Raw genomic sequence first — 15,198 nt, 5'->3', positions numbered from 1 at the left:
AAGCAGTTCTAATAACAAAAGGCAATGTGCAGAAAAGTGTTTGGAGGCTAATACAAAATCACCAATGGGCACAACTTTGAGATTCCATCATCAGCAAAAAGATTATTGATGTATTTTGCTTTTATTATCCAAATAAAATGGCAATTCAAACGTTACTTTTGGAAACCATAACAGGAACGGTGTCCAAACTGACACAAAATCTAACTTGCACCAATTTTGGTATATAGCCTACGTAGCAACGTGTTGCACATATAAAGAAAAATATGTCGGCCAAACAAAACACAAATTTTCACCGGTCCGACTGGAACAGGGTAACAAGCGATATCGGTAAGAGTGACAAAACGGTCCTTCTTCACCATCACACATCCAAACACGGTACCCCAGCTCGGCGCCCATTCATAGAAACCTGCTTTTCAGTGACATTTGTTCAAGAACCGACGGCAAAGTCTTTGGATGTTTGTGAGGCCAAATGACTTCATATGACGAAAGCATCTGTAAACATTCAGAAAATGATTTTACCGGGAATTAGATAATTTTCATTGCATTTCGATTTTACCTTTTACTAATTAATTCCATTTTTAGTCGCATTTTTTGCTCCTGGTACACTTGTTTGTGCTTCAGGTTTTTGCGGTCGCGTGTGAGTGTGCGGTTTTTTCCTTGTCTCCGCTACCCCCTGCTTATAGGTTCGCTACCACACTGTATAGTTCACTGTTTGAGCTTTGAGGAGATAACGTAAAGAAAGGACTTCCAGTGGCGTATTTTTTTATTTTATAGTGTATTTTATTGCTTTCATTATTACTATTATGTAATTTTTGCAGAAACTGACGATTCTTATGGTAACTTACATCAGCGAAATCGATTTTAACAATAAAATTTGCTGACGTAAATGAGAGGCTTAATTGTTGCTTCATTAAATACAATTTTAAGATAAATATGTATCAATTCTTAAACCACTAAATTAATGGAGTAACATTTCTATATTTAAACAACAAAAACCATTGCGTAAATTTGATTTTTGTCAGAAATCAACCACAAAATTATGTCTCATTTCCTAATTTGATTATTATTTCTATTTTTGTTATAATACCTCTAGTGGCACTGTTAAAGTTTGTGTGTTGCTTAGTGACGCTTGGGAAAAAATGTCAGAATTTTTGTTTTTTGTTAAAAACCATTTATTTCTGAAATCACGAAAACAAAAAACACAAATAATTCGGGAACAGGAAATAGTTTTCGTGTTGAGATTCTGCTTCAATCCGAATCACTGGAATCTACGTCGGATGAGGGGAGGGATCACTGTTGACCTTCATCCAAACCACAAACTTTCGGCTGAAAAAAGTCACAAAAAGTTTTAATTTTATAAAATTCACAAATAAATGTTTTCATACAAATATAAATTAATTTCTCACAGGGTTTTCCATATTAGCTCGTGCCTCCTCCACCATCTTAATCGAATCCGGATCCATTTTGCACCAACTCAGTTCCAACCTCTCCCCAACCTTCGGTAAAATCTCACAAATTTTTTTCCCGTCGTCTTTTCCGCGAAACTCGTTTCCATACAAGTAGAGAATTTCCAACTATTTAAAATAAAAACATTGTTTGTTGGAAATATTTCTACACTTTTCTGAACCAGGAAGAAGCAACATTTTATCCCAAAACTAAAACGATTCCGTGTTTTTTCTTTAAACAAATAAGTTTTGCAAAAAATGTCAGGGATTTAAAACAGAATCTTGGTTACAAAATAAATAAAAACACAAACAAACCTTTGGTTTCATTCTTTTTATTGCTTCACAAATAATCGTTAAATCTTCGGAGTTCAGGTCGCAATACTCCAGCAACAGCCACAAATCGTTTCTTGTAACTTTTGGTAAAAATTCCGCCAAAACCTGAACGATTGAGTGAAGTCGGGTTCTGGGAAAATCCAACTCCCGAGGACAAAACCTGGCGATTTTTTCTTGGTGGCGTTTTTGGATTTCCTTCAAATCCAGAAAAAAATCTGAAACAAAACAGAAGCAAGTTTATTAAAAAAGCAGATATCTGGTTTCCAGTTTTAATAAAATCACTTAAAACTAAAACTTACTTTATTCTTGCACAGAATTCCCCACGTTTAAGTCGGATTTAATCAACACAAGAACCAACAAATATAAAACGTTTAAATTAACAGAAAATACATAAATTACACGACAGAAATAAACGCGTCTTTCCTCCACAACATTTAATCACAACTAAAAAAAACTGCATTGAGTGTTCGGTTCAAACAATGACTGTGTGACGTAACAAACCCACCCATTGTTCGTTATTAAATGTTGTGTTTACAAACACGCATTAAACTGTTGGCATTCATATCATTTACTCACTCAGTAGATCGTAACCCCTGGGTTCAGATTGGAGATATCTTGAAAGCGCATCCAATAATTTCGCACGTTTGTCTGGAAAACAAGAAACAACAACATTGGCAATGAAACTGTTGACAAGTATTTGGTTGGACGGATTGTTTCTACTCGTATGTTTTGCGCAAACACATTTATTATCTGTAGGAGCTAAAGGTTATTTAATGCAGTAAAGTAGAGGACATCAATAAATGAATCAAGTATACGCATGTTACATGTCTAACGCAGTAGTATCAGTAACGAGTGCCTTGGCAAAGACAATACCATGTTATAGTTTACTGGGGATGGGCATAAGTGCCCAACCTGTATTTAGAGTTGGTGGTTAAATAATCATTGTCATGGCCGAAGGCTGTTTATTAAATGCAAATAAAATGTGTGACGCTGTTACAAGATTACAATGACTGAAAAAAGCGTTATCACGAAAACCAGTTTGATCAGCATTCATGGAAGCTTACGGTGCTGTTGCTGGTTGGGTTCCTCTCGCTTCTTCGGCTTCTTCGGTCGTGTCTGTCGCTTCGACGTCGTCGCGATTCCGGCATTCTGCTTCTGTGACGACGTCGCCCGTCGCGTGACGAGGACCTCGTGAGCCCTCGTGCGGTAGCCAACGCGACTGCGTCGATTCTTCTCTCCTAAGAGAAAAATAATAAAAAAACACGAAACAATGAAATAACCCAAAAACAAACGACATTTATATAAGTCTTTCGCGTGTGTGTAAGGCAAAGACAATACCATGTTATAGTTTACTGGGGATGGGCATAAGTGCCCAACCTGTATTTATAGTTGCGTGTTTGTAAGGGGTGTACCACACAAAATCCTAGCCGACAAGATGGGAGGACAGGTTGAAAATGTACCGGTACTAGTCCGCGGCCCTATAGTTGGGACTCCTGAGGTAAAACAAAAAATCTCTGCATGTCTAACCGTAGTGCAGTAAAATTGAACACATACACCATTGGTACAGCTATGCTTGGTCACTTAACATTCAAATTTGTGGATGCAATGTTTTAACATGGCTAAGAACCTGAAAACTTTAAATTACCTGAAACTTTAAAACATGACATGTGTTTCAAATGCACACCTGTGGCTACAAATAAAAATTTTAACACAATTTGACCCAGGATACAGGAGCTATGTTGACAAAGTTTTCATTTTGGGGCAAAAGCAGGAGCTTTAAATTTTCAAATTAATGCATGTCACTAAATATGTGTAACTTTTTTTTGCAAATATACTGTTCATCCCTGTTTAATTTCTGTAACATGTGAACATTCACTTAATGTGATTGATAAATCACTGTTTTCAAAAAATGTTCACAAATGTTACACAAATAGAAAGCTTGTAATATATGTGCAAAAAAAAGCCATAATATTGCAAAGCTGCAGACAGGGTGTGTACACGCACTGTTTCGACCTGTAAGGTCTCATCAGTGCAGCTGTTGTGTGGCACTATGCTAGCTTTCACACTAGCAGGCACACTAGTCTCCACTTTGTGGTACCTTTCGGTCAACGTCGATCTGCAGGGTACCCTATACTAGGTACCGAACAACAGAGACGACGAACCACTGTGGAGCGCACTATGGCCAAACGGAACTGCTTGGTAACCGATAGTGCAAAAGGCATATATATTACATTGGTGTTTTATGCCTTTTGCACTATCGGTTACCAAGCAGTTCAAATAGTAAACCAGGTAATATGTGTTGCAGTTGCAGGTTTACATAGCAAAGATACCTTTTTCCAGGATCATGGAATCTGTCTCAGAGCAAGCAAGATCACCGTCACATCCAGACTCCAAATTTCCTTCAGCAGGATAACTTCCTGATACTACTTGCAAAAACAACAATTAGGAAAATTAGAAAGATATTGTAAAAATAATTAATGCAATGCTTACGACGTTTCTGTCCAAGCAAAAGGCCACATACAAATCGCCGCACCATGGCCCAGTGTGAAACTTTCACTACCTCATCGACGATTTGGTTGAATTCTTCAACAGGCATAAAAAAGGAAATGTAAAAGGCGCAAATAAATTCTTGTAACATTTGATGTGAAAAGAAAAAGAAAGTTTGGGAACCATCAAAAACTTTACGATGTGAGAACCAAGAGTGTTTTACAAGCTTAATTATCACATCCTGAACATTAATATGCTCTAGGCCCACTGCAGAAAGGTCTACATGGCTAAACACAACAGTGCGGCGAGTCATTCCATTGTAGGCCATTTTGCCAAGGGCTTTTATAACAAAGTTTATGCTCTTGCCCTTTGCATATTCGGATACATTGAATTGTTGCAATACTGCATCAAATAGGTTGGTAACTGTGTTAAAACTGTCTGGGCCACCAAACAAACAGGCATACAAGACAAATTGTAAAAGCAATGGATTGTGACAAAAACTAAGCATTTGTGGAGATTCAGTTTCAAGTTTTTCAAACAGTTCACTTGCTTTTTCTTCAGCATAGAAATAAAACAGCTTTTTCATGTCTTCTGTAGCAAGGTCGTGGACATAAATGGTAGATTTTGGACGGAGTCCCACAGGAATGGCAAGCAGGGAATGAGGACGTGATGTAAAGATTAATGTTGCTTTACTGAAGAGGGTTTTGCTGCACAGACTAGCAACAAGCTGTTGAACTGTAAACAGAGTTTTGTAATCTGTATTAATTTGCTTTACATTTTCCAGTGACCATGTTGCCTGATCCAGTCCATCAAATACTAAAATGCACTTTTCTTGGTTTTGCTTCATCCATGTGAATGCAGCATCAAGGACAGTTTGCTTGGTATCAGGAAACTGCCTGTCCAGTAGGAGCTCTTGAAGTGTAAGTTTGTCATCACCATAGTCTATATTCATGAAGGTTAGGTGTAACATCAAATACCCCTTTTTGATGTGTTTCAGCAGTTTCTTGGATAACGATGTTTTTCCTGACCCCGGCGGTCCCGCAAATGCGATAAACTGGGGACCTTTATGAATTTTAGTAAGCAATCCCTCAAATATTGTGGGTTCGCCTTTAACTTGATTTACACTGTCCCTCATTGTTGATGGCACAAATTCCTCTGCTTTCTTGGGATCAATACCCTTGTAAAAGTCAAGTTTTTCCAGTTTTGGATTAACATCTGGGATTCCATCTTCTCTCAAACCAGGAAGAGACATGATAGTCTTTAGTACATTATGTCGACTTTTAATGATTTCGATGGCTTCTTGCTGCACTTTTTCTGAAATCAAAAAACACAAGTCATCAGAAATTTCTCCCAAAACTATTTCAATTCAGGTTCATCATTATTCATAGTTACGCTATTGCAGTGTATTGTTCTGTTTACCTTACATTTCTGCATTTGATTGAATGAAGGTGCACAGTTTTAACGAACAAAGAAACTAAATTGGGAAAAAAATTGTTTAAAGCCCCACTTTGATTTTCCTTGTGACCCATCGCTTCGATAGGCTGAGATATTACGGTAGATGGTGATTCACTGTGTTAAAATTACCGTTCCATCACCAATACCTCTAAAGTAGGGGTTGGCATCCCTTTAAATCAAAGTTTACAAATTATGTCAAAATTCGAATGACATAGTGTGCAAACATATAGGCTATGTGCACCATAATATTTTGACATTTCAATAATATGATTGTGTTCTTGTTGCAGAAATAGATCACAATATTTTACCTTCATTTTGTTCATCATCTTCTTTTGTGCTTGGTGTACCTAAATTTTCAGTAAATTGAATAATGTTAGCATAAAATCAGCTCAAATTAAACTTTGCCCATGAACCGATATAACTTCATATTATATATATCAATTGGCACTTGAATAAATTTTCTGGTTAATCTACATAAGTAAAAAACTAACATAACTAGAAAGCTCAAGACCCTGTTTAAAAAAGAATATTTTCAAATTGTCTTACCCTGCAGTAATTTGCAATACCCTTGGTTACCTTGACTGTAGTAGTTTTTGGTTATGTTGACATCACCTTGAACTCCAACAACGCTGTCGGGCATGCTTGCCCCCTGTGCTGATACTTGCTGCGATGGACCTCGAAAAATTAAAACTTTGTTACCTAGCCTAATAATGTTCATCAGCATACAGGGTGAAGTACAGGAAATTTCATATTTCAATGGTTTCTGATCATAGCAATGACGTGAAAAAAATACTTTCAAAGTTTGGAAAACAGCTCTTTTTATTGCTGCCAGCATTCTGAATTTAAGTGTGTTACATGGTTGTAATAAATCAACCAAACAACGTTAAATGTGTTTTTTAGATATGGAATCAAAACCCATCCTACCTGGTATCTGTGGCTTAATTTGAGAATCATTCTGACATTTTGTGTCAGACGTTCTTTTCATCTTGCTATCTCTGTTGATACTTGCTGGTTTTAAGCTTCTCTCGGAAAGACAATCACAATTTAACCAAAAGTACGAAACAATTCAGCTGTCAACAAAATCACATTATTGTAAAAGTTTAGTTAAACAATGTCTATAGAAATCCTAATGCTGTACAGATTAGGTCAACAAGGTCATGGACACACTTTTGCCAAACAAATTAACATGTTAGGATCTTTACATAGGGTATGTCACAGATTAGGTTAATGTGTCTTAAGTAAGAAAGATGCTGCAGCAAAATGACTATTCATCGTTGTATGTTGTGTTCTCCCCAAAATAGTACAGTAATGTCCAAATTAAATTATTTTTTGCAAGACATCAAAAACACTACTTTTAGTTGAAGCATTTTTGTAATTTAATGGCAACTGTTAAAAGTTTTCAATTGCTTGGTTAGAATAAAACTAGGAGTTAATACGATGGACACACACCAAGCCTTACACTACCACCTCTGACAAACAAACCGATACATTTGCAAGTAAATTCACTATCATAATTTGTGAAATATTGGTTAGTGATCAGCAAGTAACTGACAACTACTGTTTAGTCTTATGGGTCAAGATGAACATAAACCTTTGACCTTCTTTGTGACGCCTTAATCTGAATTGATGCTGTTGTGTTGCGCAGACAACCCATCATTCCGCTGTGCGATTTGCTGGAATTTTAAGTGACTCACTGTATGAAAATTATCGTCACATGAGTTAATAACCTCTGAGCTAGGGGTAGGCAACTCATTAAACGCAGCGTGCCGGTTTACAAATTACGTCAAAATTTTAAAGACCCATGTGCAAACATATGTGCGCCCACCAAACTTTGACTGATAAAGTCAGCAACAGCAATCGCCTCATTTTATGCAATTTCTATTGGGTAAATACAATACAAAACGATCCAACATCTTATCCCATGCCTGACTTGTTCGCATGTCTGGGTTTGCCAACTATTGCTATGGTTAAGGTTCTATCGGTTGTCATGTCATTATCGTTGTGAAATATCCGCTTCGTATTGTTTATGCTTACTCGTGAAAAATCACACTAATTTCATTATTTCGGGGCCTGGTATTTTCTATGGTCGTGTGGAAAACACTGGGCGTTGGTCGGTTTGCAGTAGATCTGAGGGCATGGTGAACTCTACTGTATCTCAAATTTTTCATGGAAATGAACGAATGATGTAGGAAAATTATATTTAGTGAAGAAAATTGCATTTGTTAAATGATATTTATTTGAGCGTTGTGCACTGGTAGCCTGTAGGCCATACCTAGGTTTGCATTTTAATATCGGCAAGTACAAAAACAGGTGAGCATTTCAAGCAACTAGCATGATTAAACGACTAACGTTATTGTTTTTTAGACAAAGTAAAAAAGGTAAAAATGACTATGTCGTTTTTTATGCGGACGTCAAAAGAAAACAAGATCATAAATTCCCTGTCAAGGTACTCGGGAAATCATATGTAAACTGTATGTGGTCCTTTAGCCGAATACGTTGGACGCTCTTGCTTTAACTGCACGCTACGTTATTCTCTTTTTTGCGTTAATAGCATCACACAAGAGAAAAACATTTCATGTGTTGTGATCACTGGACCCAAGGCTTTTTTCCTGTCAGAAAGCAATTTGTTTTTCTTAAATCAGATGTTGGACACCCAGGACCTAGTAGCCAAAAATTAGAATTTTTTCTGACCTGTACACTTTTACCAGATTAAAAGAAAATTTGAAAATGTTCACTGATATTCTGCACAAAAAATACCCTTCTGGAATTACTTTTTTTGCAACAAGTATTTGTTCACAGTTTACCAAAGTTAAAGTACACTTTTTACCATCTGGGCTAGTTTGCGATCTCAATTATCGTTGCGCAGACGACTGATGACGCTAACTATAGGTGGCGCTAATGAACAAATATAAAAAAATTCCACCAAACAACAAAAGAAATTAAGTATTGTAAAAATGCTGGTTGAATTTTTAAATGCTGATTGCTGATATTATTCCAAATTAATGAAATTGTTTTTAGAAAGGATTTTCCAATAGCTTTAATTATACTTTGTCGACTGCGCACTAAGTTTGCTGAACTTCAGGCTCATAACATTTTTCCTATATTGAGACTGGCGTCATGATACGACTTAGCTTTGTTGTACAACATAAAAAACGATGTTTACCCCTGGTTTTTGTTAAGATTGGTGTTGAGCCGACTACATACACTTTAAACTCTATTGATTGGTATTGATCTTCATATCAGAATATAATGTAGGCCTACACTACTTTCCAGATGACTAATTTTCAGTGCAGTCATGTTTGTTTCCGCAATGACCTGTCTACACACATTCGCTTGTTAGACATATTTTCTCGTATATTGCCCGACTTTTTCACATAAAAGCGAAGCTGAATTCGCTGGAACTTTTGACGTCACAGCTGACAAACAAACCTTATGTACACGAGGACAGATTACTTTTTGATTCATTCATCGTTATTAAGTGTGGCGAAAATGATACAAGGCACTAATGCTTTAATGTTGTTTTTATTGTTTATTTAAAGGCACTAATGTTTTTCTTTTTGCTTTCTTTGATTATCTGTGTTGTTTATTTAAAGCAGTCTTTATTACGTTTGCGCACAACATATCGCACAATTCTTTTGTTTTATTTGGATTTATTTCCGAATCCTGTAACGCTCCATTGGTTTACGTGCAAGTCGTTGATTGGTTGATTGGCTGGTGCAAGAAGTGCCTCGTGAATGACCCATAAGGTGTGCGTCGCGCTATACAGTGGTTTTCATTGTGGCGAAGTGAGTATTTTGTTGACGCCCATTTAGTGAAACCAGTGTGAGGTATTTTGGCCTAAATGTTCGTTATTGCAGGTTCCGGGCCATTTTTGAATTAGGGAGACAGGGTTAGGGTAATGATCTTATTTGAGTCTCTAGGGTTGTATTTGGTAAGGGGTCGCCGCTTAAATTCCACGAGGCTCAATTCCCGCCCTGTCGAAATAATTCCGTAATAACTTGGCGAGGAGCCAGGACCTTGTCACCACACCCACTGGTTTCGCTAGCAAGACTCAAGTGTAGTGCCTTTTTTTAGGGAAAGGAGTTGTGCGTGGAAACTGATTCCGGGGAAAAGATCGTACTTAAAGTAGTTTTCCCTCTAAGTTTAAGACAAGAGGTTATTGTTGCACTACAAGAAGACGCACTCGGAGGTGGGCATCTAGGAATCGTGAAGACCCTCTCGAAAGTCGCCGAAAGTTACCATTGGTACAGGTGGCGTGAAGCAGTAGAACAGTTTTGTCGGGGTTGTATCGAGTGCCATATTAAAAAAACGCACAACGGCCACAGGCAGCATTTGTCCGCTCGACGGTAAATAGCCCGATACAGCGTGTTAAGGTTGATGTGGTTGGGCTTCTACCACTCACGCGATCAGGATATCAGTCTGGGCATTCCCACCCCACACGCTTTTGACAGGGCCACCACTACCACTTCTTGTGTAGATTTGCTTGGGGAAAATGTCGAAAAAGGGAACGAGATGTCATACGAAGCCGAAATCCATCGTTTACGCGATTTTTTGGAACAACGAAGGAAATGATGTGAAAAGTCTCCGACTCCAGCACTAGCGGATGACAAGTTAATACGATCGGCGACAACACGGGACACCACATTCAGTCGGTGATTGCATTCTTATCACGAAACCAGCAGTCCTGGTGGGAAAATGCAAAAGCTACAGCGACCTTATCGCGTTGTCAAAGTGGCCTCGACCCCGTCAACTATATCATCGAGGAAGCGGCTGGTAAAAAGCAAATGGTTCACTTCCATCGAATGAATCCCACAACCGATACCTTTCCCGAAGCCGAAAGTGTGCAAACGAATCAGAAAGATGAAGTCGAGAGCGTCGGCCTACCTGCATGTGGCCAGCACGTTTATGTTCCAAAAAGTAAAAACTTGCAAACCGTGCCAGCGGCCTGCTGATTGGACGACACGTTGGATATTGACCGACCCAGTTGGCCTGTGCGGGAACGCAGGCAAACCGAGATTTGTCCAGCGACAGAAACATAGCCCTAGCGGAAACAGTTTTGGGGTTGTGAGAATGTGACGAAAATGCCAAACGGCACTAATGCTAGGTTTTTGAAGAATCGGAATCTCCATTCACAAATATTTCATGTGGATGTTATGTCACAGCTTTAATTCTTTGTAACAACTGAGCTACTAGTAAAACTTAATCACTCACCCTACTTTAACCTTCCAAACACATACAAATAACAAACCAAACATGACGCATGAAGTTAGTCGAATTGTTATCCATAAATAAATAGAAACACTTTTGTTTAATCGGACACTTAACCCTGAAGTGCAGCTAACCTCTGTTGGTTGAAACGATTCTTGTATTAAAACAACAGCACTGTATGGTCCAAATACAGCCGGCAGTCATAAGCACGCGAACTTTCCAAGGCGCAACGAATAATATGACTTTCAAATCCGACGAACAATTTTCATGTTTACAGACGTTGTTTTTTGAGCGTTTGTTAGAGCAATAGTTTTGTTATCTCAAACATGCAGCAGCTGTTTTCTTTATTTCGAAAGACCTTTTGCTGGCAACCTCGCGCCGCTTTTATCTCCAATTTTTAGGATGTTGAGACATTGTCTAGAAAACGATTTCACGGCCATTGAACGCAAAAAGCTGAGTATGCGCGCAGTTATGACTGACTTCAGATGGAATGCAGCTATTCAACATTGGGAACCGTGTAAACAATATGAACCGACTCCGATTGACCATCACGATACAACGAACTACTCGACTTAGGAAGTAAACGACCTGCGCAACGCAAACAACGTTGTACGCCCAAGTTGAATGATAACAACCTATAGGGATTGGAAAGGCTGGTCGTCCTTTTGCGTAATTGAGAAAATAGTGGGATAACGTGCGATGGACTTGATCTGCTCGGCCGCCAAGAAGCTGTACTATCTGCTATCGATAACTGGGGCCGTAGCTCATGTTTCGCGACCATGATAGCTAAGCACGTTCAGATCTGTAATAGCGGACACCAAATGGCGAATATTAGAACACCAACCATCACACGCTACTCCGCAACTCGAAAAGTGCAGCAAGGAAGTAAGCAAATCTTACACAGATCACGAGTGTCATTGCCCGAGCTATAGAAACACAAACTAGATTATCTCCATATTATACCGGAAATCAAAATGATTTCACCACTTCCTGGCCTCGTATTTTCTAGGGCCGTGTGGAAAACATGTGGCTTCCTAAGCGTTGTTCGGTTTACAGTAGTTCTAAGTGCATGATGAGCTCTGCTGTGAATTATATGTTTTGCAGAATAAACGAATGCAGGAAAATATACGTTTATTCTGAAAACAAATCCTTAAATGCGTTCATTAATGGTTTACTTTCACACATTGGGTACTGGTAGCTTGTAAGCCCCATATAGGTTTGCGTCGTAACATCAGCATGTCACACTAACTTGTGTTCCGTAATGTTAGCATCTAATTTTTACATATAATGTACGTGACAAAACAGGTGAGTATTTCTAGCAAGTAGCATAAATAAGCGACTAACACTACTCCTTTTGAACAAAGTCAAAAAAGGTAAAACATGACTATGTCCGTTATGCTAACGTTTTAAGAAAACAAAATCATAAATTAATTGTTAAGTGTTTCGTGAAATCATATGCAAACTGTATGTGTTCCTTCTGCCGAAAAGGTTGAACTAGCTTGCTTTAACTGCACGCCACGCTATTCTCTTCGTTACGTTAATAGCATCACACAAGAGAAAAACTTTACGTGTGATGTGATCAGTGAAGTGTGACGTTTTTGGCGCACTGTAACTTTCGTACTTCCTACAGTTTAACGAAAAGAATGTGATCGCTCTTTTGCCCCAAATAAACGGATTTGATCTGTTATTGGGGCAGTATATCCTTTTTGTTGTGTCGATTCATGCTTTGTAAATACAAAAATTCAACATCGTGTTATAGTTTACGTTAGCGATAACAATATTGTCATCAGTATTAAACCGCATTTTGAATCTAACTTACATTACGTTGACATACGTGCCCTTTTGAAGTAGGCAATACCAAACATGCACATAAAAGCTATCTGTTGCTTTTTAATAATCAAACTTATATTTTTAACTACAACTGCCGACATTTGACAACAAAACTAAGAAGTGCATCAACTGTTTGATTAGTTTTTCCATTAGCGACAACAGCTGAGTTTCGTGAAATATCACGAGCATCAATCCCACACATCAGCAACCCGATTCGACAAACAATTTTGTTTCTGCTTCTGGACAACCAAAGACTAAAGTTTCTGCTTAATCTTACGCTAAACATTTTCAGCTACATTTCCAAGAATATTTGTTATAAATCTATGGCTAACTATAGCAAAGGAACCAATAAACAAGTTGCTTCACAGCAAACTTGAAAGATAGCACAAATTCAGTTCCTCATTTTACTGAATCAATGGCGACGAGTTGAAAGGTCAGGGTTCCGCTCTACCGAAGATTTTTTTTAGCGAATAACGTAAAGTGTTTTTTTAGCGAGTAACGTAAACGACTTACAATAACCTTGCGTCGTAACAAGTATATTATCAGCACAGCAAGCAGCAACGCACCTCGATCACGCATAGGAAAAACTTTGGAAGGAGAAGTGCTGGAAGCATACAAACGCAGTCAAGCGTGAGACTTTTTTCACACAACAAAGGAGAAAGCAAGTTATGTATTAATTTAAAGGAAAGCACATAAGGAAAGACAGACTTGTTTCTATATGAGATAATTTTAATAAAACTTTTTTACAAATCGCCGGTGTTTCTAAAATGCACAATGTCGCTAATGTCGCTAATGCCGCTAATGCCGCTGATGCCGCTAATGTCACATTGGCTCCTTCAGCTATATTAGCGGGCATTAGCTTACATAAGCGGGCATTAGCTACATAAGCGGGCATTAGCTACATAAGCGGGCATTGGCTACATAAAGCGGGCATTAGCGGCATTAGCGACATTAGCGTCATTAGCTACATAAGCGGGCATTAGCGCCATTGTGCATTTTAGAAACACCCCTTTTTTCCTGTCATAGAGGAATCTGTTTTTCTGAAATCAGGCGTTAGACACCCAGGACCTAGTAGTCATCAATTAGAATTTCTCCTGACCCATACACTTTTACCAGATAGAAAGAAAATTTGAAATTGTTTACTAATATTCCGCAAAAAAAAAACTAAATGCATTAACATACGAGATGTGTTTGCTATTCTGCACTTCACTCTCACTACAAAAGTCATGCATAAAATTATTTAATCTGTTTTCACCAGTTAAAATGTTTTTATAAAATAGTTATGTGTTTATTTGTAGTGCGACAGTTGGTCCATCATCAGGATAATCCAAACAGACATTTGTGGACTCCTCATTATGCTCAGGCAGCATTCGATCATGCCGGTGATGCATTTGTTAATGTGGGATTTTTTGGAACAGATGAAATGTCAAAGGAAGTTTTCTTTCTTGTGTATTTGGAGTACATGAAGCAGACAAGAGATCTAACAGTAAGTCAAAAAGGTAAAGCAGGGTACTTTGTGACAAATGACACAAAAAAAAAAAAGGTGACTAGTGATGTTGTTGAACATCAAATATTCATGTGAAAAAAAAGTTCATGAGGGCTTTATTGTTTTTTGTGTTTAACAGGCACCAACCAATGCAATCTTCCAGCGATACAAGCAGCACTGTTATGCAAAAAACTTTCCCATCCAACAACTTGATAGAATAACTGGTCTCTGTTTGCAGGAAACCCCATTTTGTCGTCCAATAGAGGATGATCAGCTTGTAAGTAGAAGTAGTAAACTTTGAATTTGCATTTAGAAGTATAAGTTTTTTGACTTTGTTAATTTTTGTTGCATTGATTTGCAAAAATAAATAATGTATTTACAGAAGATGCATATTTTAAAGATTTTTTTATGTTTTTTTTTATACAACTTATTACATTTTTTTTAATGTCTTGAAAAAATATGTTGAAACTAGACCTTGGTTCACAAAAACATTATAATATCAAATTATCTTCATAATTTCACACTTCCATTTATATTACTGATTTTGTGGTCAGATAATATGTAAATTGTGTCCACAATTCCTGAATAAAACTTTTAAGTCAATCTTTCAAACAGCTCTTTCAAAGATGTTTTATTATTAGCCGAAAATTATATTTTGCCCTGATAAGGGCATCATCAGTTTCTGCAAAGAGTAAAAACAAAAGTAACGTAAAATAACCAAGTACAAGCGAAGGTCTGTTCATTGCTTTTGTGTCCAAAATGTCCACATTTATGTTTTTAATTTTCCAGTAAATATTTTATGCCTTGAAGTCAGTTATATTGATTTTGTATTATTCTAAACTTCTTACTCACAACAAGTAAATATGCCTTAAGTGTTTATGTGCACGATAACAAGTTTAAACATAAAGAATGTAAATAACCATCTATTTTATTTTTCAACCAGCTTTGTTGTTT

At 37.6% G+C, this 15,198-nt stretch overlaps 1 protein-coding gene and 1 long non-coding RNA gene across 5 annotated transcripts; one reads left to right on the top strand and one right to left on the bottom strand.

Annotated features, from left to right (window-relative positions):
- Positions 1–1,161: 1,161 nt before the first annotated feature.
- Positions 1,162–6,786, bottom strand: LOC145902414 (protein NLRC5-like). 4 transcript variants are annotated; one of them, XM_082990366.1, is made up of 10 exons: positions 6,645–6,786; positions 6,297–6,395; positions 6,029–6,067; positions 4,269–5,579; positions 4,109–4,204; positions 2,843–3,016; positions 2,355–2,426; positions 1,761–1,993; positions 1,407–1,574; positions 1,162–1,326 (listed from the first exon to the last, which is right to left on the bottom strand). In XM_082990366.1, the coding sequence occupies exons 1-10, from the start codon at positions 6,703–6,705 to the stop codon at positions 1,291–1,293; spliced, it is 2,289 nt and encodes a 762-aa protein (XP_082846492.1). In that variant the 5' UTR covers positions 6,706–6,786; the 3' UTR covers positions 1,162–1,290. The 4 variants fall into 4 exon arrangements, with proteins under 4 accessions (XP_082846492.1, XP_082846493.1, XP_082846494.1 ...); XM_082990367.1 differs by having other exon boundaries at positions 4,109–4,201; XM_082990368.1 differs by lacking the exon at positions 2,843–3,016.
- A 6,873-nt stretch (positions 6,787–13,659) lies between these two features.
- Positions 13,660–14,502, top strand: LOC145902039 (uncharacterized). The gene is made up of 2 exons (XR_014402571.1): positions 13,660–14,257; positions 14,384–14,502. It is a non-coding gene; the product is annotated as an uncharacterized LOC145902039 (long non-coding RNA).
- Positions 14,503–15,198: the final 696 nt, after the last annotated feature.

This window comes from Ascidia mentula, chromosome 5 (assembly GCF_947561715.1).
Source record: "Ascidia mentula chromosome 5, kaAscMent1.1, whole genome shotgun sequence".
NCBI lineage: Eukaryota > Metazoa > Chordata > Ascidiacea > Phlebobranchia > Ascidiidae > Ascidia > Ascidia mentula.
This window is presented reverse-complemented; position numbering and strand designations above follow the sequence as displayed.

Bases quoted from the DNA above. Each gene is read 5' to 3' on its own strand.
- LOC145902414 (XM_082990366.1), bottom strand. From the start codon at position 6,705: ATGAAAAGAACGTCTGACACAAAATGTCAGAATGATTCTCAAATTAAG. The intron at 6,396-6,644 runs GTAGGATGGGTT...TAATTTTTCGAG, and splicing joins AATTAAGCCACAGATACCAG to GTCCATCGCAGCAAGTATCA. The intron at 1,327-1,406 runs GTGAGAAATTAA...GACTTTTTTCAG, and splicing joins GAGCTAATATGGAAAACCCT to CCGAAAGTTTGTGGTTTGGA.